Raw genomic sequence first — 26124 nt, 5'->3', positions numbered from 1 at the left:
TTATATGTCCCGACAAAGATATGAATACCCGACGTGTGTGTGTGTGTGTGTGTGTGTGTGTGTGTGTGTGTGTGTGTGTGTGTGTGTGTGTACATTTGGATGCTGTCTGTGTGTAGAAACATCTCCTGTTCTTTACAACTTGAACTTGTCCTTTAAAAAATACCTTTTCTGTTTCCCAGGGAAACTTTATTTGCTTCCTGCTCCTTGAATCAAAGGACACAATCAGACCGACTGGACAGGTTTAATGTCAGGCACTTAAAAGATACAAAGGGTGCCGAGTTTGTGACACTTTCCCACTTCAGGGCTGTAAAAAACAGTTTGGCTTTTTAAAACTTTATTACAGCTGTTAGAAGAACATTTCCATCAGTAACTGCTTTCTCTTTAACATCATCGCACTTCAGAGCTCCAGAGTCCAGCTAATTTCAGCTCCATTGTTTCCTCCCATTATTCAAATAATAAAGGCCTACTGTGTGTTTGAGTTCCTGTAGAGTGTGTGTGTGTGTGTGTGTGTGTGTGTGTGTGTGTGTGTGTGTGTGTGTGTGTGTGTGTGCGTACTCATTGTTAAAGACTGAGTGTCCCAGGAGGAGTTTGATTTGGATTGAGCTGCATTTACTGTTCCTGCACGCTGAGCTGCTGTTTGTGAGTTTGCAGTAAACGGCCTCCTTATTGTGAGGACGGCTCAGAAAATGTTTCCGCTAATAGGAAACAGAAAGCGTGGAGAAAACACAAATCTCTGATAAATAAACGATAAACAGGAAGGTTACAGGTTGTTTGTGCTGGAAATCTTTTTCAGATGATTTTTGATGTATTTTTAGCTGTTAGTGGACCGAGGGGCTCTAAATACACAAACATTAGAAATCAGTAAACTAGAACTCTGCTGATGCGTTACCCATAGTTACATAGTTATTAGTAAGTTGTCACATTAGCTCAGGGAGGCAAGCTTGGTTTCTAAAGTTCAGGGAAGGTTGGCGTTTAAAGTCAAAGATCATTAAAACAGTCAACAACCTTTGTTTTGTAGAAACTGACAATTTAAGATAAAAAATAATGTTAAACATATTCATAGCTCTTCCAGTGGTTATAAACAGGTCCAGCTGTTTCTTTTAACTCTGTCACGGTGGCTTCAGTACTTTTAGAAATCCTCTGCCTCCACCAAGGGCTCGTGTTGGCTCATGATGACACTGAAACACACACCACACAGTGAAAAGCTGTCATCCTTTTTGATAAATCCCTTTAGCCTAATCTTTGTAGGCAGGCAGACAAAGGGCTAAAGCTAAAGTGTGTGAAACATATGGCTCCGGGTCCAGAAGTGACCTGTCAGAGAGTCCAGTGCGGCCCAATGGTTGCCTTTTGGAACATGTGGAAATGAAAGTGTCAATTTTGGTCTGTTAACTGTAATTTTGTCACTTTTATAACCTTCTTACTTATAGAGACAAAACTATGGCATAGTTCATAAATGTATTCATAAGTGGCTATATTTATTTATTTATTTATTTATTTATTTATTTATTTTGTGAATGTACGTCTTAAAATGTAAACCCAACGAGTCACATTGATGGCTTTCTTTGATTTACTTCGTTATAATGTATAAAAACAGCGCCGTATTGTTGAAGTTGCCTTTTTCTTCCATCATCTGAGCGATAAAATGTGTCTTTAAACTTCTCACTGAAAGAGAAACAATTTGAAGGCGCTTTTGTTTAATAGGCTCTGTATTTAGTGAGCTGGCTCACTTAAAGTCAAATTAGGTCGAATCCGTCCCAAGAAGTAATAAAGCGCTTTTGCAGTCCTGGTCAAAATGTTCCTTTTAGCTCTTAACTCTTAAACCTTTGGTGGAAACACATGAGACAACATCCATGATGGAACCTCTGGGGCTGAAATATGAAGCAGTTGCCAAAACTGCAATTTCTCTAATGGCTGCTTGAGACTGGCTCCAAGAGTGAGTGAGTCCCCACAGACTGCCATGTTGGCGGATCAGCCTGCAGAGAAAATGTTTTTGCTCTTTCTAGCTAATTTGGTCCTTTTGTAGCAACTGTACAGAGACTTGGACATTTTGTAACTCATGCATTTGCAGTCTTGGTGGCGTGGGCTCTTTGAGTGACAGGGGGTCCTGTGTTTGTGGAGCTTGTGCCTTCTGGAGCATTTATTCTTTGCACTGGTCTGTAGAGTAAAGTGTGTCCTTTTGGTAAATAAAATGATCTGTGGGAATGTTATCTATGGCTGATCCTCGGGTGTCTGTGTCTCTGTAGTCTGTGAACGTCTGGTAACCTGATATCTCTGCTTTTCATCGTTTCATCCTCAACACAAAGCGGCTCAGTGATGAACTCGAGGTTTCAGATTTAAACTTTATGTTTATAAAATCAATTTCATTTCATTTTTCCTGTTTATGTTCCCGGGAATATAAGCGGAGTGTCCTTTCCTTATTACTCCACGTTTCCTATCAGTGAAATGTGAGTATAAATATTTAATATAGATCTGGTGTTAATCGACCTTTGGTGTGTGATGTAGGGTGTGTGTCACTGTTTGTCCAGCTGTGTGTGTGTGTAAGTAGTAAAAGCCAGAGCAACAGCAGATATGGAGGCAGTGGGAGGAGGTTATCTCTGCTCCTCTCATACTTTATCAACACAGCAGAGATTCAAACCACAGATACACACCGTGGACGCACACGGGTCACACACACTGCATGGCAGCCCGGCTGGGAATGTCTCTGCTCCGTCTCTGCTGCGTTTCTCGGCACGTCTCAGCCTCTTTGGCAGCCAAACAACCTGCATTTGAAGGTTTAATGCGATTCCAGAAACTGAGCTTAGACCGATGTACCGGCTGGTATTCGGCCTGTTGGAACGTCGTCCACCCACCAGTGGAAGGATTGAGATTCTTTCCTGACCACAGTCATGTAAAAATGGCCTGTTTTCTTTTTCCAGACATGCTGGGTATTTATTAATTCTTCATTTGTAAAACGATCACAAACCTTTCTGTGTGATGTAATATTTTTCTGGTTAGCATGGCTTAAAAATGCTGAAACACTGAATAACTGAGCTCAGTCTGCTGCAGTGAACTCAGTTCAAATGAAGTGTGATTTAACAAAATGAAAATTAGTTACTAAGTAGACTTGGATATCTGTAATACAACCAGGTAATAAGTGAAGTCTGTGTATGGGGAAACACTGGAGTATGTAGCAGTGCTGTCACATTAAAGCTTCAGCGTTTCATACAGAGATCCAGAAGGCACGCTCCTGCTTCAGTTTCATCAGGAAGCATCAGGAATAACGGATATGCCCGACAGTCCGCTCGCTGTGAAGGAAACGTGGAGCTCCGATTTTGGCTTCAGGACAAATTTTCAGGAACATTTTTGCTCATGGCAAAAAGACTTGAGATCACAAACACAGGCAAGCTGCAATCCGTTTCCTTTATGGGAAATCTGTCCTCACGCTTAAAGCGGAGGAGACGAGAATGCCGAGTCGAACCTCTGCACCTACAAAAGGAGCCAGCAGAGGCGGTGTTATCAGGAGGCATCCTGGGCAGATTCCAGACTTTCCACCAGAGGATTTGTGGGCATATTTATGAGACCTCGGAGCAGATCCAGGGGAGATCCCGGGGAGATTACTTGTATCTGCACTTTGAGTTCTTCTGGATCTAGAAATCACTGGTGGGAAGCAGAGAGTTTGAATACCTTTCTTAACCTGCTGCCACTTCAGTCCTTCAGTGCATGCATGTTATTATGTTAAACTACTCAAATCACTGCCAGCTTTTTAAGTCCAACTTTTCTTATTTGTAGACACACTTTAAAGAAATATTGCAAATTTCAGATGTTTGCAGTGTTGCTGTGACTGCTTTCATTCAGACTATCTTTGATGCTGGATGAATTTCCTTCATCAGAATTAAAGAAGCCATTCGTTGCTCCTCACGGGGTGAATACCTCCGTTTTTAGCAAACCTCTCGTGTCTCACTGTGTGGACATGAGAGCAGCCTTTAAATTTATGTCTTTGTCACACCCTTAGCTGCGTAGCGGCTTTTAACGCTCCCCTCAGACTGATTGGAATCTTTCATGAACTTCAGCTCATCTGGTCAGACTGGAACTTTGCTGTCCTGGGGTTTGAAGCTTTTGGGGAGAAATATGGGCGAATATTTGAGGACTCATGAGGTGTTGTGGTACAGATGAAGAGTGATGATTCATGCAACTTTTTTTTTTCCCACAGAGGGCTATACACCCTTAGACGCAGTATGCAAAGAGCCAACTGAGACAACAAAGACATTATGGAGACATTTTTCAGCGTCCTGCTGATGAAGATGTAACTTGTTGGCCCGTCATGTGGTCACTGACTCAGTCTCAGAATGATGAATGTTGATGTGTAATGAATAGAGTTTTAATGGGCTGTTTGGGCTCTTTGTGGTAAGAAATACATATAATATAACATTAAAAATAAAAACATGTTGCATTTGACTGCAGATTTGGATTATTAGAAATGAAAGTGGTTCCAGTGTTCCCCACAGATTTAGATTCTGTTTGTGGCAACAGGAGGTTGCACCAGCTTTTTAAAAATGTGTTATGAAATTATTCCATCTACAAGTTTCTGCTCTGCAAAGGTCCGAAGTTCTTTGTGGCAAATAACAGAGCTGCTCTCCACCGAGGCCGTGCACATTACCTCCAAGTCCACCTTTTGGAAGCAGAAATTTAAACCTGCTGCAGTTTCTAAGGTTTGTAGTGGAAATCCGGTCCAAGATGGTAGAATTGGAGTTCTGGATCTCCCCATCCAGTGAGCCAACTGAAAGGGAAAACCATGAGACAGGAAGGGCGCCAGACTTTAAAACTAGCCATAATATGCTCATATTAACAGCAAATGATGGATGATTGAAGCCCCTAAAATATTTGGATGTCTGATCTCTGGCAGCAGGTTTGGTGAATGATATTTATTTTATTAGTGGGGATAGGTTAATTGGATAACCCAAATTGTCACTAGGTGTGAATGTGCGAATGGTTGTCTGTCCCTGTGTGTTGGCCCTGCGACAGACTGGCGACCTGTCCAGGGTGTACCCCGCCTCTCGCCCTATGACAGCTGGGATAGGCTCCAGCGCCCCCCGCGACCCTGAAAAAGGATAAGCGGAAGCGAATGGATGGATGGATATTTTATTTCCAGCTTCTCATGTATAAGTCACATGATATTCTTCAGCAGAGTCCAAACAGGTGAACGGTTTCACAGATACTGAAGCTTGAATATGAAAGAAACACATTTTCATCCGATGTCAGTGTGATATTTCCCAGGTATGAATCCATGTTCCAAACTCTTCTGGTGATGTTATATCCAGCATTTCCAGCAGTTGTCTCTCTCATTATCCCAGCTTAATAATGGATAGATTACATTGGGATTTAATGGAATTTTCATCCCTTGATGGCAGCTTGCTGTCACCTATCATCCAGTCTGCTTCTGGTTTCATCATGAAGCTAAAAACATCATTTTTATGTGCTGTTCCATAACATATTAATGCATACCCACTCATGGTGTTTCCCACAAAAGAAACCATTGTTTGAAGGAACAGATGCCTGTCCACACAGCAGCACGTACTGCATCTGAAATGTCATTGTTCTTCAGACCTGGTAGCTAATGTTTAAGTCACTGTAGCTGCAGCGCCGTCCTGCAGCAGCTCTGAAATCAGATCCGTTCTTCTACCACCTGAAGCATTAAAGGCAGTAAACTCGATGCAGAAGTTCTTGACTGCAGCTTGCAAAAAATCTGCACTTCAAAGCTGGTTTCTGCCATGAAAACGTCTGTAAGTCCTCAGAAAGCAGCAGAAGTGAAACAGTATCCTGCCTCCGCTCCTTTAGCTTTACTGGTCGGCTGCCAGAGCCGCTGCTGCTCTGCACGCCGTTATCGGCTGTGCCGTGAGTGGCTGATGGGGGTTTGAGCTGCCCGTGGCCCGAGTGACAGCCGTCAGAGTAATGAAGGCCGCTTTTCTTTAAGAAGACAGAGGAGGGGGGATGAAGATGAAGAAGAGGTGAAAACATGAAAAAAGCGAGGAGGGGGGAAACAAGTTTTAGAAGTTTAAGCCTCACATGTATTCACGGCTTTGTCTCGGTGTGAGGAGATGTCGGCAGGGTCTGCTTGTGTGGGGTTGTCTCCCCGCTGGTTGGTTGTTTTTTTGCTTGGCTGCTCCCAGTGTTCCCACCGCATCCAGTGAATAGACGCTCCTTTCACTGCTCCCTAAGGCGCCTAATGAAGGGAGGATTACTTTATGTCTTACTCACTGTGTGTCAGTATTTCAGATTGCTGTGCGCGGACAACACAGCTTACACTACAAGACAGTTTGAATCCACGTGAGACGACACTCAGACATTTCTGTCTCCAGTGAAGACTCGATCGATTTGCATGTGTTTGAATGTTGCAGTGACCCCTGCACCGAGGCCTCCTGATGCAGATCAGGGCCTCTGCAGAGAGCTGAACAGATGAAGATGTGCTCGTATACATCTCCATCACAGATTCGTCGTTTTGTGAGTATTTTTGGTGGAAATGGCTTGATTGTCATGTTAATGCTCTTTTTTTTGGGGGGCTGCACATTCTTCCCTCTTTTTTTATTTCATGGTGCTTTTAAACGATGCTGAACATCCATCCTTTTCTCAAAATAAACGTGCCATTCGTTGAAAGCAGAGGATTTTTCTATCATCCCTGTGAATGTGAGAGTGGCAGCCTGTCCAGGCTGGACCTGCCACTGAACTCAGACAGGCTCCAGCCTCCCACTGCAGCTCTATGCAGCTTAAACAAATGCAGTTCTTTTATTTGTCAGTACTTTGTGGAAATAACTGGGCGATAAGTAACCTGCTTGTACAGTGAGTCTCTCGTCCTGCAGACAGACTCTTTGTCTTGTATTTTATGTTGAACTCGTTCGACTGTCATGTTTATGCACTTTTTCAGCCATGCATTTGCACATTCTTCTGTTTTATGCAAGTATAGTCCTATCACAGAAAATACTTTCACATTCTGGTATTTTTATTGAGGAGGAAATTAGTTCTGGTCTCTCTGTAGGAAAATAAGGGCGTGGTCCTCGTCTTCCAGCAGAGACACCAGACCTGCCGCTAACTTTCTTTCTTTTACACCTTTGGCTGAATACCGAACTTTAAAGCTCCCTTCAGACTGATTGTAATTTCAGACCGTTATGAACCTGCAGTGAAGACTTACTGACTGCTCAGCAAACATATGGACTCGTGTGTTATTGCAATATGTCAGAAGTCAGGTCGTCTTTAAAGGAGCGTTCCCCAGACGGAAATATCTAGTCAGCTTAAATTTAAGGAATTCAGAAGTTGTTTTTACGGATTGATTCTGATCAAAATTCCTTTTATCAGGCTCAACAGCTAGTATTAATATAACCCGATGAAGCAAACGGAGTGGGGAGAATAATATGCAGGAGATTCACAGTCCACAGACTAACTGCATGTGTTTGGACTGTGGGAGGAAGCTGGAGCACCCAGAGAGAAGCCACGGAGGCAGACATCTAAGAAACTACAAATACATAAAGAATACTAGATTTTTTTTAAAAGCCTATAAAAATGTACAAAAGATGCAGGAGATGTAATGATCACTGCTGAAATTATATTATCAATGCTTGTTTACAAAACATACCCTGACCCTCTTTACATAAAAGGTTTGTTATCTTTGATTTTGGATTTTTAGATGAGGTTTCTAATTAGTTTTTATTGTAAGCAACCAACTATCCAACAATGACGTGCATAGAAAATCAGTTCAGGGCAAAAGACGAAGAATTAAAGTGTATTTTTCAGACAAACAAATACTAAGATGTACTTTTCTCTATATTAACAGAACTGTTAAAAGTATTAAAGGGCCAGGTTTAAACTCTCTTCTGTCTCTTCTAACTGAACTCAGAACTGTGTAGACATGAAGACGTACGCTGGAGATCAGACTCACGGTAGGATGTGACAGATGTTTGGGTTCTTTTTTAATGGGCAGCAGCAGGTTGCCTGGAGGGTTCTTATTCAGTGAAAACACACAGACACACAAAACTCCTTCCTGGCGTTTGTTGAGACCATAACAGAGCTGGGTTTCCTGCTGGTCAGGTCTTTTTTTCCAGCTCCACCCTTCTCCAAAACCCCAGAAGCAGGAACATGAAAGCAGCCATCCATCGAACCAGACAAAGCCCAAACATCAGTGGACATGAGCGATTATACGCACAGGCAGAAGCACGTCTACCCACGCACCTTCACTCTGCACAAATCACACGGAGACATTTCAGACAAAAACATGAAAAAAATCACGACTACACACACACAGACACACACAGACACACACAGACACGGGGCGCCTCGCTCTCTTCACCCTCATTATATTGTTCGCTCACGCTAACAGAAGGCGGCCGTTTCCTTCTGGGCTTCTTCCAGGAACAGCTTCACTCCTGAAAGAATAAAAAGGCTTTAAAGAAAAGACTTGTTCACTCTGCACCTGCTGGATGACCTGAGCGGGGTCAGGCCAGCAGGTCTGATGGTTTCAGTAACAGTGTGGAGACAGACCAAACATGGAGAGGTTCAGGACACCGAGGTCGGCGCTGTGAACTACGTCTAAGCCCACAGCGAGTGATTTTTCTGTACTTGGTGCAGAAGAAGCAAAGTGAAAAAGAAACTTCAGCTTCACTTGGTTCACTACTCGGTCATTTAACGCATCTGTCTGTTTGTTGATGAGCAGAAAGTCTCTTTTTAAAGGTGTAATCACTGACAAAAGCTTCTGGTTCTCAATGGAAGCCTAAATATGGACGGAATAAGAGGGAAAAGGTGATGTTTACTCGTTCGTCTTTATTCCCGTCTCTGTGAACGACCTGACAGCCATCGATGGGATCCAGAGTATCTTCCTGAATCCACCTCTGTCCTGCTGTTTTGCCATCGCCGCTTCATCCTTTCTTGTTACCATGACAGCTAACTAAAGCACAATCAGCTGCTCCCTGGTGTAAAGAGAGTGAGCAGGGAGTTGCTGAGAAACGTCACTTGAGCGCAGTAATAGCAGGAAGAAACAGAACAGAGGCCTCCAGTCACGCGTGCCCTCAGATGGGACAGCGCCAAATACAGCCTGAAGCAACTACGGGGTCACGATCTTCAGGTTTCTTACCAAAGGAAAATGTTCTGGGATAAAATCCATGTTTGCATGTGTATGTATGTGATTCCTGCCTCAGCACTGATGGGTTTGGTGGTTGTGGCTCAGGTCTGGGGATTGATTAGTTCACTGGCATGTCCTGTACCTCTCCTCCATCACCTCACTTGACACATTCACGCAGTCCAGTGAACAATCCCGCCGCCTGTGTGCCTCTCTTATCTAGTTTCTACCGACTCAGTCGCCCTCGATACCATCGATGGTAATCCATCCAAAAGTGGCTGAGATATTCAACCAGTGTTCACAGGTCCAGCTAAAAAACACACCCAATCTTTAATATAGAGCAACTAATAACTATTAAGAACTATGTCCATCCATCCATCCATCCATCTTCATCCGCTTTATCCAAGGCCGGGTCGCGGGGGCAGCAGCCTAAGCAGAGAGGCCCAGACCTCCCTCTGCCCAGCCACCTCCTCCAGCTTATCCGGGGGAACACAAAGGCGTTCCCAGGCCAGCCAAGAGATATAATCTCTCCAGCGTGTCCTGGGTCTGCCCCGGGGCCTCCTCCCAGTGGGACATGCCCGGAACACCTCACCCAGGAGGCGCCCAGGGGGCATCCTTGTCAGATGCCCGAACCACCTCAGCTGGCTCCTTTCGATGTGGAGCAGCAGCGGCTCTACTCTGAGCCCCTCCCGGATGGCCGAACTTCTCGCCCTATCTCTAAGGGAGAGGCCAGCCACCCTTCGTACGAAGCTCATTTCTGCCGCTTGTATCCGCGATCTCTTAAGAGCTATGTGTTTTATTTAAGAGGAAGGATGTAGCCTTGATTTTCTTAAACGTTGAGTTCAGTCTAACAGATTGAATAACAGGCTGCAGGTGTTCAAGTCTCGCCTCTAACAATGCAGTTGAAGAAAGCATAACAATATATGACAAACTTCAAAATTATGGGAGTTGTGTAAGAATCAGGGGGCCCTGTTTCCTTGTCCTCGCTGTCCTTGTGTGGAAGTGACATCAGCTCTTTTCCTCTTCCCAGAAACCCCCAGAGTGAGAGGATATTTCCTACAGGCCTTGAACAGATAGAGGGACACGCAGTGATCATAGAAAGAGAGAAGGGGGGGTAAAAAAGAAGAATTTCCTCTTCCCAGAATTCCTCATCGAGACCAGCTCCGTTCCCACAATGATGTTTGTTTGTCTTGACTCTGAGCTCAGTCATCTTTGTGGAAAAAACAAGCCGTGCACTTGTCTCGGGTGCGGCTCCTGTGGTTTCACCTCAGAAAGGCTCCACTCTGGTTTCACTTTATCTGTGCGAGGTGGTTAATGAACTGTGGAATAAAAGGACTCCACGGTGTCTTTGTGGCACACCGGACTGTGGCGTGCTGAAAGGAAATTAAAGCGATGGCGATCCCTCAATGTAATTCCAGGCAATCAGACATTATTCAAAATATAAATGTAGCGTGACCCCAAAAGACAAAAGCATGGTGGAAAATACACTCCAGAAACCATGAATGCAACACATAAACACACATTTAGACAGGAAATGCATGCAAAGGAAAGAATCTGGGGTGCCACAGTTCCTCGTTGAAACTAGGCCACATCAGTTACGCACAAGGTCTCCAATGGCTACAGTGCAGTGACACATCAGGTTATGACATCACTGAGGCGTGGCTGTCACCCCAAGCTTGAGCCGTGGGACAGAGGAGTTCACGGGCGACTGAGCGGCTGTCAGGTGCCCACGCTATCGTCGCTCCACCACCGTGCTGACAGGTCTGAGGCGTTAGTGCTGGTTCCAGACTCCGGTCTGGTCTGGACATTGTACCAGAGCTCTTGTGGTTTGATCAGATGCAGCTTTGCAAAGCTAAGGCGTGCTAACATCCTCTTTCAGAGAGGCGTTCCTCTGGCTTCCAGCAAGCCATACTTGTTTCTCTTCTCCTAACTGTACTGTCATGAACATCCGTGGAACATCTGTGGACAGCTCGGGTGGAGTTTTTCACACGACACGCACAGTTATAAGCACTCATTGCTCCAGTTCCACATTAATTAGTTTGTAGTAACTACGTCTGCTTCTCACAGGAAAACAATCCTGAACTAAAAAGCAGACGGTCTCCTTGGAGTCCTTAATGCCGACTGAAAACATGTCTGGACTCCCTGCTATGAATCAAACTGTTCCTAATAAATACCTAAATCAAATATCTGGTTTCCTCTTGGACCTCGCTCTAATCACCAGACTTCTCCCCTCATAACAAAAGTAAGTCCTTCTCCTGCCTTGTTGTTCTGAGCTCAGTGCTGGTTATAAATGACTCGTCTTATTTAAAAGAAAATCTCTAATTTCTCTAATTGGTATTAATGATGGCTAAAGTCACATTTAGCTTTTCCAGCACGATGTAGCAAACCAAAGTTGTGCCTTAGGGATTTTGCAATCTGTTCTCTATGCATCACACAGAGTTCACATGTTCTTGGTTCACATTCAACAAAACATAGCTCTGGAGAAACCCCCCCCCTCCCAGGCTGTGGTGTGTGCAGAGCAGAGTGGCAGCGTGGATGATAAAGATTCAGGGGAACGTCAAGCATCTTCCAGGTGCAGCTAAACAAGTCAGAGCGAGTCTCCTTTTGTTCAGAGCCTTCCAGCGAAAACTTTCACCATCACTCATGTTCTTGACCTCGATTCAAGAATTTTGTTTTCTTTCCTGCTGAGAGTCTGATGTCCGCCAGTCCAGCTCTGAAATCGTGTCTCAGAGCCGTGAAACGGGCCGGAGGACCGACTCCTGTAAACAAAACTCTAAAATCAAATCTCAGAGTGTCTCCCGTGGGCATCTGAAACGGCTCAGTGTGGCCATTCTGAATGCCTCTCACAGCAGACGCACTGAGCCTAAGAGAAATTTGTAAGATGATGAGAATGTGACGAACCTGTGAATGCGCACCTGCAGCACACTCGTATCCAGGGCAGGTCCTGGCTTTCACTGCTGGTTATATTTCTATTACTGCTGCTATAAATTCCATCCAAATAAGCTTTAACGGCTTTGACTCTGAATCAAGAATGCAGCAATAATTTTCTCTTCGCAGAAAAAAACGAGTCTGTCCGATTTATCACGACTTAACAGGCCGTAATGGGGGATCTCTGTGAACCCCGAGTGTTTTAAAGGATGAAAGGATGTGGCTAAATGTGCGATGACTGACGCACGCTCACCCCCCTCTTTTTGTCACATCTGCACTTTTTAATAAATCCTGAACAGCTGCTTCTTCAGCTGGTTTACAGCCACGTGGCGGGAGAACAAACATCAGATATAAAGCAGGAGTTGGGATAAAGACAGCGTGTTCTCCGTGACTTTTTGATGGTGGTTAATCTGCTCAGTGTGGTGCAGACAACTGAAGCAATGAGCCATTTATGTACTGCACAGATATTTTAACATCCACCAAAGGATATCTGTTTTTTTAATCCATGCAGAATGATGCACCCACCTCGCTTTTATTGTGAAGGTTCTGTTTGCTGCTGTTCAGCCCTGGCTCTTCCTGTCTGGTGTTTTCCTATCAGCTGATCTGTTGGCCTGGTTGCTGTTGTGCCCATCTCGATATCGTTCATCTCCCGGAGAGTCTCAGAAACCAGAAGAACGAGCCACAGCGCTGAGAAGCTGGGAATCACGCCACTAACACTTCACCCACGATACGACGTTGTTGTGATTTTTAACATTTTTGCGACATGCAGAGTATTGTAACATGTGTTGGGATTTGTCACCTTTTTCAACTGCAAATTATCTCCTCAAATTTAAACTTTGTCCGTATCTGTTTCATGTGAATGTAGATACGGTCACCACTTCGCTGAGATCTCAAAATGATCCAGAGGAGCATGAATCAAAGTCCTCGGAGCTGTAAAAAGAGGAACAGCAAAGTTAGAGGAACACAGCAGACCTTACAAATGGAGAAGGAAAATACGGCACCATAAATATTAAACATACATTAGAGAATCTTTCACAATAACACGCCTTGTTCAGCATCTGCTTTTGCTTTGTAAATGCTTTTACCTCGGCACAACGTGCCAGTCATGTCTGGCAACGCGAAAGCTTCAATAAAGTAAGTCCAAAGAGTTATGTGCTGTAAAAAACCCAAAAGAATAGAAGAAGAAAAGTTTCCCTTCCTTTTGAAATACCGAGCAATACTCTGAGATTTACTGCCTCCTGATGCTTTTGCTCTTATTATTTCCATCCCTGATAATCGTAGAACACGTTATCGTAAAGTGCCCAGTTACAGTACTTTACTTCCTTTGAATATTGCTTATTACAAATATGCAATGAAAGCACATGGAGATATTTAATATTGTTGCAAATATACTTTTGTGTTTAAAGAGACTTTTGTATTTTTCTCATCTCTTCAAATATAGAAATAATGTAAACAACTTCCCATTTGTAGAAGCCGGCCTATCACAGCTGTAATAACAGGGCTTCTTTACTGTGCCTCTTATTTTTATTGCTAATTACAATTAGACACACAGATCTATAGATTCTATAGGAATAGAATTAAGAGGACGGATGGACGGACAGATGGACGGACGGATGGACGGATGGATGGACGGATGGATGGATGGATGGATGGACGGATGGATGGAGGGTTTCTGTCATGCTTGTGATGAACTCGATCTTGAAGGTGTTGTCGTTTAAAGGGTTTTCACACATTCCACATGTGCTCGTGTATTCGACTCTTGCATAAGCTGCTCATTCGTACTGTCAGCACCCTGCCCGTCTGTGTGACCTCAAACCCGCCGTCAGTAAACCAAGAATGTTGTTATGTTCTGCTCGCTAAGAGAGATAAATAGACGTTGGGCGTGTGTTTCAGCTGTACTGTCAGGTACCAGTGGGTGCCTGCTGGATCGGGGGCCCCGGGGCTGTGCACCTGCTCACTGAGGACTGATGTGAACTCCCCAACACCCACCGAAACACACGAGCTCATAAAACGCAGCTGAAGCTCTGTAGTGTATCTGTGACAACGTTTTCATTTTTGATTTAATCAGCAAATTATTTTGACCAAAACCCAGAAGTGAAGACGACGATAAATGTGTTTAGGTGTCCGACTTCAGGGGCGAGAAATGAAGCAAAGGTTGAAATGTCAACAAGCTGCACTCCTGTTATTCAGTATCACTAATTAGCAGGCATCAATTTCTCTGAGATGCAACTATTCATTCGATGGGTGCAGCTCACTAACTGAGCTTATTTGCATCAGTTTATCCAAGCGAGTCACACGGACACAGACACCAATCAGAGATCGTCTGGATACCACCAGTCACTGGTTGGTAACCAGTGACATCACGGGCGTTGCCATCTTCTCTCTAGGCTTATGTGACTAAGGGCTAATTGAGCGCTCCACCCTTCTTGTTTAAATATGATCTTATATTTTTTATTTTGGGAGTTTAAAGTTGCAAATGAGGTGATTAGAACGAGGTGACAAAGGCTCCTTCTGTCATATTTTGCTTTATCTTTGTATAGTGGGAAGTTTAGTACACAGGAAACACTTTTCATTCTTTAAGTACATTTTGCTTTCCTGAGCCTGTTTTTGAACCAAAGACTTCTTCTTCTTCTACTGCAGAAGAAGAAGAAGAGTGTGGTCAGGTTGTGGAGCTGCATAAAACATGGGTGAAGGATAAAGATTATTAGATTAGGGATTTGTTGGAAATAAGTCAGCGTTACATGAAAGGGAGACAGACGTGGATTTAAGAAACAAAGATATTGCACTTCTCAGCGTTGAAGTATGAGTGGAGGGATTAGCGGGGAGGTTCAGATGGAAGAAGAGGAGTTATTAAATCATGATGAGGATTAGAGGGTTGGCAGAGAGATGTTGTAAAGCTGTCACCTTCGCTGGTTGACTTACAACAAGAAATATTAAAGTAAGGGAGAAGACTCGGAGGAGGACGGAGGGAGTAAGAGAAAAGCGATCAGGTGCTAACAGCAGAGAGAGGGAGTTTCAATAAAGAGGCTTAAAGGAGGGAAAAGTAGAGCAGTGAAGAGGAGGATGATGCAGAAAAACTCAAACGTGAAGGTATGAATTAAACGAAACCAGAAAGAGTAGAAGAAGAACAGCGGGAGTCCTCCACCTCTCTGCTGATAAATCATCCCAGCAGTTAAAATGAGATTTTTCAGCTTCCCTCAAGTGGCCAGCCACGTTTTCACCTCACCTCCTGTAAACATAATAAAACGACTTAATCCCCCGACCAGGAGCGAGACACGCTTGCTTCTACTCTGCGGGGAGATGAAGGTCACAGAAAGCATGTGAAGCATTCAGAGGCTCTGATTTTATAAGCAGGTCCAAAGTGTGGACGGTGCCATCGCACCAGGAGCGGCCGAGCCTCCCGTCTCCTCCTGCGGCGTTGCCTAATTCACTTGAAAAAAGAACCAAATACTTAACTTCTTTGAAAATCCAGAGTCTTGGAAGGGTTTTCTGTGAGGTGGCAGTGAAATCATCGCAGTGGTGCCTGCAGGATTTCTCTGCCTGGGCTGCAGGAAGGCCTGCAGACGAATGAACCGAATCAACAAGAACACAAAAATGTTTCTTTTCCTTTGAAGCGCGATGTGTTGGGAACCAACGGGAAGCCCGTTTTAGACATTTTTATCCTCTCATCATTCAAACAAACCTCTCCTTCAACTAACATAGGAAGCTGTGCACAAAGAGTGGATATCTGTGAGCAAAAACAGCCTATTTCAGGAGCTCCGGGTTTGAGGATGTGGGTTACAAGGTTACTGATACACAGTCTGACTCTTTGATATCACTCAGCTTTTCTTCTCTGCATCGTCCTGACCTCCATCAGCTCAACACAAGAAAGCATCGCAGGGTGCTTGTGCATTAAAACCTGCAGTGATTCCTGATGAGGCTGCAAACCGGGATGTGACACAGCTTGTTGTGTTTACTCATTGTTTGGCAGCAACCCCACCATGCAGCAGGAACAGAAAATAAAGATGGATCCAGCTGATAACCATGGGAACGGTTCTCCACAACAATATCGCCCACTTCTACTCTATGGCTGCTTTATGGCTCCAATGCGTGATACTGGGACACAGTTCTTAGACCGTGTGTTTTTGTGTAATCGGTCCAAGAGAACAACCTCCGGGGATGGAAAAGAGCCCACGCTGGTGTGCCAAACGCTGCAGGTCCTCTAATGTTTACTTAAGGTTCCAATAGTGACTCATAGACTCCTGTGTTAATGTCCAATTTTAAAGCAGAGAAACAAACTTCTGTGTTCATAGGTTATGAATTCACTTTGCTAACCAAGCTAATTTATAATAGCTGATAAAGTTAAAATAAGTGTAGCCCAGCCATGCTGGCTATGTCCATATTTTATATATAGTCTTTGACTTGATCCCTGTTTCTTTTAGTGGGTTTTTCCATTCATACAACTGTACTGATTTATTAGTTGCATACTACTCTAAATGCTCTGGGTGGTCAGGTGATGCTAGTACAGCCACAGTGCTAAAGGTTTAACTCAAACTAACAGTTGTCTTTGACCTGCAGTTGAACTGAATCTGACCCCCACCCCTCAGAAAAATGCCATAAACATCTGTTTTATTTTTAGAGCCGCCTTCAAAACTTGGCCCTCTTATCTCGCTGGCTTTGCCACATTGTTTGGCTGTGAAAGAGACTGCGTAGTGTGTTTGTTTGTGCGTGTGTTCAGTCTGCGGGACTGAATCACACCGACAGACAGACAGTAGAAACAAATGCTGAGTTTCCTTCAGGGATTTATTTAGAGTCTCGACAACACCCAGGTCTCCTTGGGTACAAACACACGGACGGATGAGCGTCTTCACGTGAGATCTCTGCACTTGATGCTTCACGTTTCTTTGTCTCCGCTGCAGTACAGTTTCTCGAGGCGCTCAGTCACATGTTTGCATGTCAGACGAGCAGAGAGGAAGAGACGCTTTGTCCTCGTCTGTCTCCACGTTGACAGATCTGAAGAGGCCGCTTCCCCGAGTTTCACTCCATCGCATCTGTGTGTGCTTATATTTTACATGTATAATAACCGATGCAGAAAACCGCTCTCTCTGTCTGTTCCCTGGATTTTTAACCCTGGGGTGACAGCTTTACTGTTGTTTACTTGAAATTTCCCACACAGGCACATTTTTAAGTGAGCTCTCATCAGTAGGATGTTTGCACCGTTTTCTGCCTCACTGTGTGAGGATTCGGCTCTGAGAGGAGATTTCCTTCATCTAAAGAAACTTTTAAATGAGCTGTGTTTGTTCTCCGGTGTTTGACTGTCATTACTGTCAAAGTTTCAAACAATAAAAGGAGCCATTACAGCCAATAATCCGTCATCACCAGGAATTACACAGGAATGCTTTTCATTTGAAAAGGTTTTATTTGCAAGTCTACCATTAGGTGGATTAGAGTTGCAGGATATTAAAGGCTGTCATTAAGTCGAGAGTCATTCTCAGCTGCTTTGATGCGTGTAGTTGCATTAAACCTTCAAAACATCGTCTAATTAAGGCATCAGTTTCCCTCGATTGCATCTGTAAGGGAAGCCTTTTATTTTTCAGTGTGGCAGAACTGAGAAGCCAAGCAGAAATTCCTCAGGTTAGAAAAGCTTGTTAGTGCATCCCAGAGTGCATCCAGTATGGAAAAGCTCCTCCTCTGATGATACCAGTGAGCTCTTGAACGTTTTAGTTCTCACGTGCTCAGAGCGCTGCTGCCAAGTCGTGCTGAGGCCGAATTAAAACACGGCCGAGGGAAAAACCTTCAGCTGTCTTTCTTCTGTCAGCAGGCGTCTGTCCAACCTGTTGAGCTCTTTAAAACCAGCTGATGTTATCCAGCCATCCGCTCTGATAGATTATGACAAATTATGGTTTGATAACATGGGCGGGTCCTGTGCTTTACGGGCTGGAATAGTTTAGGTTAGGCTCTGGATAAAGTGGAAGGAATGAAATTAAGTTAGGACTGCTGTTGTTCTCGTTAATTTGTTACTAGACATGCTTCAATAAGCTCGATGAAATCGGGAGATTCTATTGGACTGGACAGCTGTTAACATCGAGTTTTATTGTTGCAGGTCCAAGCAGACACAAAGGAACTGTACAAAAAAGGAAATGTAACTGAAATGAGACGTGAAAAAAGGCCACAGAGAGAGAAAACGAAGATGACCACAAAGAAACAAAGGAAAAAACCACAGAGGAATGCAAAACAACAATGAAGGGCCTTTAAAGGACCACAGGATGCCTGAAAACATCTCCAGACACACTCAGACTACAGGCGGAGAGAACGACCACAAACAGGCTCACAGTGACTAGAAAGACTCAAAATAACGAAACCAACATATGTAAAACTACGGAAGACACAATTTATATATATATCACTCCTCTGTCCCGTCGTCTGTCCATCGCTGCATCTTATATTTTGCGGAGGACAATCAGATTGAGCAGAGTTACTAACAAGCTGCAGGTACCTGCCTTCTCTCTCTCAGCAGGTACGTCTCTGTTCATCCCTCAAACTAACGTCTTGAAACCGGCCGTCACCATAATTTATGAACGGCACAAAGTGATAAATGGACCCGGTTCCCTCGTGAGCTACGTTCCCACATTAACCGAGCCGCCGCCTCGCTGTACTTCCTGCGTGCTGGAGAGCTATCCAGGTGTTTGTGATTTGCTAAAGATGAATCCAAAGTGCAGAGGAAGTTTGGGAATATGGGAAATAAAAAAAGAAGACTGGGTTGTTTGTTTTGGAAACGCGATTCGATTTTCGATCTGGACAGTTTGGCTGTTTCTGCAAAAATGTATTTAATTTGAATTTAATTATCTGTGAATATCAGATGGAGCCGCTTTGATGTCTTTATTTCAGGTGACTGAGTCCCAAATAACCAAACTGAAGTAGGTAAACAAACTGTTTCTTTGCTTCTTGTTCGACACACGTGACGCGAACGACGACCTCACGCTCCGACTCGTAACAGTCACGACGTCGGCCGAGCTTTTGAGTCTGTCTGCAAACACGCTGGAAGTGTTTACGTTGTCTTTCAGCATCCGTCTTCACTCAGCAGGCCAAGAAGAACCTGACACGTTATTTATGGTCTGCCTTTCTCTCTCTCTGTCTGTCTCTGTTTTTGGAGTGTATGAGCGCTGTTCACGTTTAGGAATGTTTTCTAAATGAGATATGCAGCTAGTGCCGTTTGCCAAGAGAACATCCAGTGTTTTCTTAGATTAAGATGCCAGTAAGCCCCTCTGGATGGATTCTGGGCTCCTCCGATATGAATGTAAACATATTCCAGTAATCGTTTATCTTTATCCTTCACTGTTGACTTAATTTAATGAGATCTGATTGCACAGCTTCTTCTCATAAACTGACACAACTCTTCTTTTCATGAACCGCTTTGTGACACTTCAGTGGCTTTAGAGCGAGTTTGCATCATCAGGTGAAATATTCAGAGGTTTTGGATGATTTGCTATAAAATGAGGCATGACTGATTTAGTACAGCCCGCTGTGAGTAATGTGATGTATTTTGATTTTAAATGGGAATGAACTGTTTAAACAGTGTTTTCCTGTTCATTCTGACCACTCAGAGCGCTTTACAAACCACGTTCCCACAGCGCTATCTTCCATCGTCTTTCAAGCCACCCAGAGAAAACCTGAGCAAGCACAGGAAGAACATGCAAACTGCTCAAAGAAAGACTCATTAATGCACAGATAAGTCCTGCTGCAGGATAACTGCATGCATTACTGCCCACCAGGCTGCTGAGTGTTGGTGCTCTCTGTGCAAAACACTGCCAACGCTGTGGGTACGCTTATTAAAGGACATTAATGCAGCGCCCACATCGTGTGCTGCAGAGCCCTGAATAGTCAGATGACATCATCACAGAGAAAACTCTGGTGTTTGTTTAGCCCACATCATTAGCTGCAAGTAGCTCAGAAGTCCTCTAAAGAGGTCACACACGAGCTGGTGCAAAGTCTGAGCTGCGCATCGCCCCCCCCCCCCCCCCCCCCCGTCCTCCTCAGTCATCCTGCAGAAGCTCCAAACTACCGTGAATCGAATAATTAAACTGAGCTCGACTGGAATAACTCAACAGTGAAGCTGCTTTCATCTGGTGTTTAAATAGACTGGCTTCTAGTGCTGCACATAACGTGCTCTCCTCTGCATACGTTTTAATTACCGAGTACTTCATAATGATTAGCAGCCTCTCCAGTTTGCAGACAAACTCCACAGTCCTGCACGGTGACGGTGGTCCTCGTTCTGCTCCTGATACCACCAGCCTGTAGGTTAAACACCGATGCTGTGCGTGCAGCGTGATCTCACGACAAAGCCGAACACAGCAGGTTACATGTAAATGTTTCTGTGAAGGTGGAGCCAGACTGGATTCGTCTGAGGTGCTCTTGGATTATGAGCATTTTAAGCTTCTTGAGCTTCAAAAGCATATCTAACATGACGTGTCATCTCTGTCCTGTTTCTCATTTGTCCTCCTATCAGCTGCCGTCCTGAGTGTGATGTAACCGGTCAGACGGTCCTTCTTCACGATGATGCTGATTTTTGCTGCAGCCCTGCAGGCAGCAGGTGCAGTCAGGACCCGAGAAGCGGCGTCTGTGCACGCGATTTTCATGATGGTGTTTCTCGTCCCTCTGCTGTGGCAGCCTGCAGCATCGAGCGCCGCCCCCGAAGCCAAAACCTGGAGCCAAACAGGACCGCGGCTGCAGCTCTCCCACTCAGGTAAGAATCACGTCGAAACGTGCTGAGAACAAGTGCTGAGAACAAGTGCTGCACTTTTGAAACCTCCAGTGTTTGAGTGTTTGAGGACTTTTCACTGAACAAGTAGACGTAATTATTTTAAAAGTGTCACAAATAGGTAAAAAGATTGGCTCTTAGGGTCTCGGGCCCCTCAGCAGTTTCCCACTTTGCCCAGTTGGTAATCCATCCTTTGGGTACCAGTAAAAAGAAATAGAGCGACAGACCAGTCAGTGAGGATTAGACCAGTCTGAAAGCTGTGGGTGTTTCGTGGGTAAAACCCGACTTTCCAGCTGTTTAATAAACAGAATGAGTGAAACCAAAGAAAATCAAGTGCTAGCTGTGATGTTTGGATGTTAGAACCTCACATCTGCACCACAAACACACCAATGACAGACATTTACATTTTCATGTCCACAGTTTATGTGACTCCTTTGGTCTCTAACTCATACAAACACTTTAGGCCTAATTTGCCAGTTTTGCGGACGATTTAAGCAGCACCATTAATCACGACTGTCACTGGTTGTAGCTTTCCACAGAGCTTTTCAGTAAACACATGAAGACTGAGAGTCAGAAGGCTTTTTAGGATCACAGTTGGCCATCGAATAGATTGTTTCAGGCTTTCTTTGGTGGCCAGTAGCAGAGCTAAGAAACAATATCTTCATAATTGAGTTTAACCTCAGAGGAGGAACTTTTCCATCTGTCATCTTCCTTTTTGTCTTTTACTATTTTCACATGAGAAAACTGTGACTGTTTCGTATCGTTGTTGAGTCGCTGCCTATCAGTTAACGTCCCCACTTGTACAGTCGAGACTTGATTAAGGTGCTGGTGAAAGTGGATGTTGGATTATTTCCTGGCTTTTGTGATGTGTGATGGTAGAACGGTCTGTCTGTATCCGGCTAACGCTTTTCAGCAGTAAAGTCATAATCTCTGGGGGCTTATTGCAGTCTGGAGAGAACTTTATAACTCTGTCAGTGAAGTAATGTCTATAATACACAAAGTGATCCGGGGACTTGTGTCGCTGTAAAAATGTCCCCCACGTACAGCAAAGTCACATTTTCCTTTACTTTCCCAGAGTTTTAAAGGACACTGATCTGCGACGCCCTGATTAATGTCGATAACAAATGCTTTTTGTCTTCAGTAAAATATTTTATGAGTGCAGTGAGCAGAATTAAAGTGGGAGACTCTGTTATGAGCTAACGGTGGCCGTAAAACACTCCTGATTGGAGTCAGCACCTGCAGGTCGCTGTCATCACCCACATTCAGACTTCGTACTGCAGCGTTTAGAAGATGCAGATTTTGACTTTTTTTCTTAAAGCTGGAGGTTAATCCTCAGCTTCACTGTTGTAGACATTAAACTGTGATAATCCTCCATTGGACACAGGTCGTTTTATCTCCTCTCCCGTTAGCCTGTCTTTAAACCGGGCCCTGGATTATTGTTGGATTATAGGCTGGTTTAAAGATTTCGTTTCCCAGATAGCGAGCTTTTACTTTTCCTCGGCAGAATTATGAAACACCAAACAAATACTCCATTGGTTTTGAATATTTTGCGGATCTGTGATGATCTTTTTCTTTGTTTTCATCATATGTGACACCAAATGGACGCTTCCAGTTTTTGGATGTCAGATGAACCAACAACCTGTTGGGCGTGATTGACAGCTCAGAATAATCCTTCTGTATCATACACTTTGTTTCATTACCTGAAATGAGCAGCTTTAGCTCCTCCCACCTTTTCCTGATTGGCTGCCCCTCACCACAGAACATTTTGCTATGCCAGCCCTGCACTGATGATGCTCTCTGACTCACTTTAGCGTCACGTCTGATATTTTCTGTGTTGTTTTCTATTCAGATTGTTTACAGATACTTTGTTTTATTTCATGTTCTTTTATTGTATTTTACGTTATTCCGATTGTTTCTCCGTGGGCCCCTCAGGTAGTGAGGTTACAGCTCGGTGTGTGCTGTAGCAGGTGGGCTGCAGGGATACATTTTCCATTTTAACGCTGAGCGTCGCTGTGACGGTGAACGGAGCTCCAAAAGGTGATGAATGTGCAGTTTGTGGTTTGTTTTGAGTTGTTTGGCTGTCTGACCAACGTGAGCTTTTGTTAGCACGAGTTTGTGATTCCTTTGAGATTACGGTCAGTTTTCACAACCAAGAAAGACCCAAAAAATGTAAACAAAGTACAGATCCTAAAACAAAGTGCGGTTGTTTTTAAGTCTGGTTGGGGCCGTCATCAGATGACTCGTGGTGTCTCGGCATGCTTTGCCAGGCCTGGACTGCAGCTTCACTTCCTAAAAAAAAGTCCATGTCCACTTTCCTCACTGTGCTATTTCAAATCCAGTCTGCTATCCGGTCGTTAAGTGATGACGTGACGAATCCTACTTCCGGGTCTAAAGTAGTCTGCGTTTAATATGGCTTTTGTGTTGTTAACATGTTTAATGTTATGTATTTTCTTCTATTTGATCTCAAAAAGCTCCTAAAACAGTCAGTGATCACTGTTGACCTCCCTCGGCTTTTATTACCGCTAATCATTTATTTAAGCTCAGTTTTTAAAACCTTAGGATGTAACTACAGCCCAGCCCATGCAGCAGTATATGAGTGACTAACCTCGTATTGTGGATGGATTACCGAATTTCCCAGAGGAACCCACCCGAGGGATTAATAAAATTTTATCTTATCTTATCTCAGTTGTTCTCCTGGCTGAAGTTTGGTCCTTTTACAGTATCCTGCCATGCGATTACATTTGTTCCTGACCACCGAGAACACTCACGTTAACTTTTATCGAGTGGAAAAAAGAGTTAGCTTGTTTATATTATGCTAACATAGCTGTGTCGCTAGCGGTCACGTAGCACATCATTATATACCAGCTAGCCAAACTTCAGTAACCCTACAAACGTCACTGCTGTTTAGTTTTCTGTCTTCATTTATGCTGGAAGTGATAACAGAGCTGTACGTTTGAATTTGTTTCCAAAACCCCGCAGTCAGGACATGCTATATTGTATTTAGATAGAAGCTAGCGAGCTAACTCCCTGCTAACTTCTAACTCCGTTAAATGTCATAAATTCCGTTTTCATGGATGCCTGGATGTTAAACTCAATTGTTACACCTGGTAGAGCAGAACGCTGATCGTTTTATTAAAGATGAAAGACTTTAGACAGTTTTTCAACTCTCAGTAATGCCATAGTGATCGTTTATATATATATATGGACCTGGAGTTCAGGCCCAGACACGGCTAGTGACGTCAGACTTAACGACCGGATACAAAATATTACAAAGCCTTTTTGACTGTGCACATTTTTGTTCTGATGTTCTGAGTGCAGGAAAAACAGCGGTTTATGTGACAAAGATTCATCTTAAAGAGATAATTTGACACGTAAATTGAAAATAAAAATGCGCTCCACTGCAGGAGCACAACACTTAAATCACCAGTGAAGTCATCTATCCAGCTCCAATCACACTAACACACTTTTCTCCCCCTGAATGCTTGCTTCCTCCTTGGCAACCAGCAACACCAGTAAAGCCAACAACTGCTTCCTATCCAGCGGTAATTAGTTCAGGGCGGCTGGTCTCATTGTGCTGCAGTTAGCGAGTGTTTGTCTGCTGAATGAATGAGTGAAGACATGGAAGACTGGAATTAGTGAAGCAGTGACTGTGCTGTTTGTAACAATCGAGTGATTGTGCTGAAGTGAGAGGGGAGGGTTTCGGAATAATCACCGAGGACCTGACGGGACTATCGAAGTCAGAGACATTTGAATACACTCAGTGAATGTCAGCGAGACAAAGGGAGGGAAAAGGAAAGACCTGAAAGTTATTTTGATGGATTAAAGATAAAAACAGAAGCACATAATACCTCAGTGGAAACTGCAGCTCTTACATGGAGACACTTATTCTGTATTATTGTCGGGTCTTACTGTACAGCACTGTTGTTGTGATTTGGTGCTATATGAATACAATTTAACCTATTGAACTGAAGTTATTTTGGCTGAAATTTTCTGGTAATAAATGATAAATAAAGAACTAATTTCCTGTTAAGGCATGTTTATTAATAATTAATAATAGTTAATTAATCAAAATTATTTATGTCATCAATTTATGATTTCTATACAAACAGTGACCTCTGGGCCTAAAACATGAAGCTAGCACTAAAGTGTTGAAGCTGCAGTTCCTCTAGTGTCCACTTGAGGCTCCACCAGTGAGCCAGTCCCCATAGACCAGCGGTCCCCAGCCTTTTTTGCACCACGGACTGGTTTATGTCCGACAAGATTTTCATGGACCTGCCTTTAAGGGGTTGTGGATAAATATAAGAAAATAAAACCAGTACTGGTACCAAAAGAAGATGTATTCATAATACACAGGAAAAGACTCAAGGAAACAGAGTTAACGATAAAAACGATTTAAAAAAATAGCGATAACAACCCTGAAAACCATCAATTTCACACCCCAGCCTCAAATCTGGTACCGAACGTCTCGGGGTTGAAGACTGTAGAGCAGAAATGAACATGTTTATAGTCTGTTTTAAGTATAACTTAGAATTGTTAGGGTGTGGTCTCTGACTGACAGGTGGGTGGAGACACAGGTGGCTGTCAGCTTTCAGCGGGGAGGTGTGGCTTCACCTCAGCTTGCTGGAGCTCTTTATATCAGCGGTCCCCAACCTTTTTTGCGCCACGGACCGGTTTATGCCCGACAATATTTTCACGGACCGGCCTTTAACGTGTCGCGGATAAATACAACAAAATAAAACTAGTACCGGTAGCAAAAAAAGAAGATTTATTCATAACACATGTGAAAAGACCCAGGAAAACTGAGTTAATGATAAAAACGATAACAAAATAACGCTGAAAACCGATAAAAACCCTGAAAACCAGACATTTCACACCTGAGCCTCAACTCTCGCGGCCCGGTACCAAACGACTCACGGACCGGTACCGGTCCGAGCCCCGGGGGTTGGGGACCGCTGCTTTATACCATTTGCACTTATATCTCTCCGACAATACAGCTTGCTATGTGGTTAATAGAACATCCAAGAAACTTCAGCAAAACCACTGGTGCATCAAATCTATCTGTTATTGGTCCTGTGACTCAGGTGATGGAGAGACGTTTAGCTCACCTGACTATGTGACACGTATCATGTACAGCAGGGGTGGGGGAGCTCCAGGCCTCATCATGTACAGCAGGGGTGGGGGAGCTCCAGGCCTCGGGGGCCGGTGTCCTGGAGGTTTTAGATGTCCTTGATCCAACACAGCTGATTCAAATAAACCAACTGAGCTGCTTTCTGCATTATGCAGCTAACGCGTCAAATGGAACATTCCAGACATGTTACACACACACACACACACACACACACACACACACACACACACACACACACACACACACACACAC

The 26124-nt window shown here is 43.9% G+C and overlaps 1 protein-coding gene across 3 annotated transcripts in view; it reads left to right on the top strand.

Moving 5' to 3' along the window:
* Positions 1-26124, top strand: part of LOC308403411 (semaphorin-3D) — a 102821-nt gene that overhangs the window by 24400 nt on the left and 52297 nt on the right. For 2 of the 3 annotated variants that reach the window (XM_080892794.1, XM_080892792.1), the window contains exon 2: positions 20493-20729. In XM_080892794.1, coding sequence (XP_080748920.1) covers positions 20540-20729 — 190 coding nt within the window. In that variant the 5' untranslated portion in view covers positions 20493-20539. Of the gene's footprint in view, positions 1-17789; positions 18504-20492; positions 20730-26124 lie in introns of those variants that run through there. The other variant, XM_080892793.1, reaches the window with a different exon arrangement.

Source organism: Rhamphochromis sp. 'chilingali', assembly GCF_963969265.1.
Source record: "Rhamphochromis sp. 'chilingali' genome assembly, chromosome: 9".
NCBI lineage: Eukaryota > Metazoa > Chordata > Actinopteri > Cichliformes > Cichlidae > Rhamphochromis > Rhamphochromis sp. 'chilingali'.
This window is presented reverse-complemented; position numbering and strand designations above follow the sequence as displayed.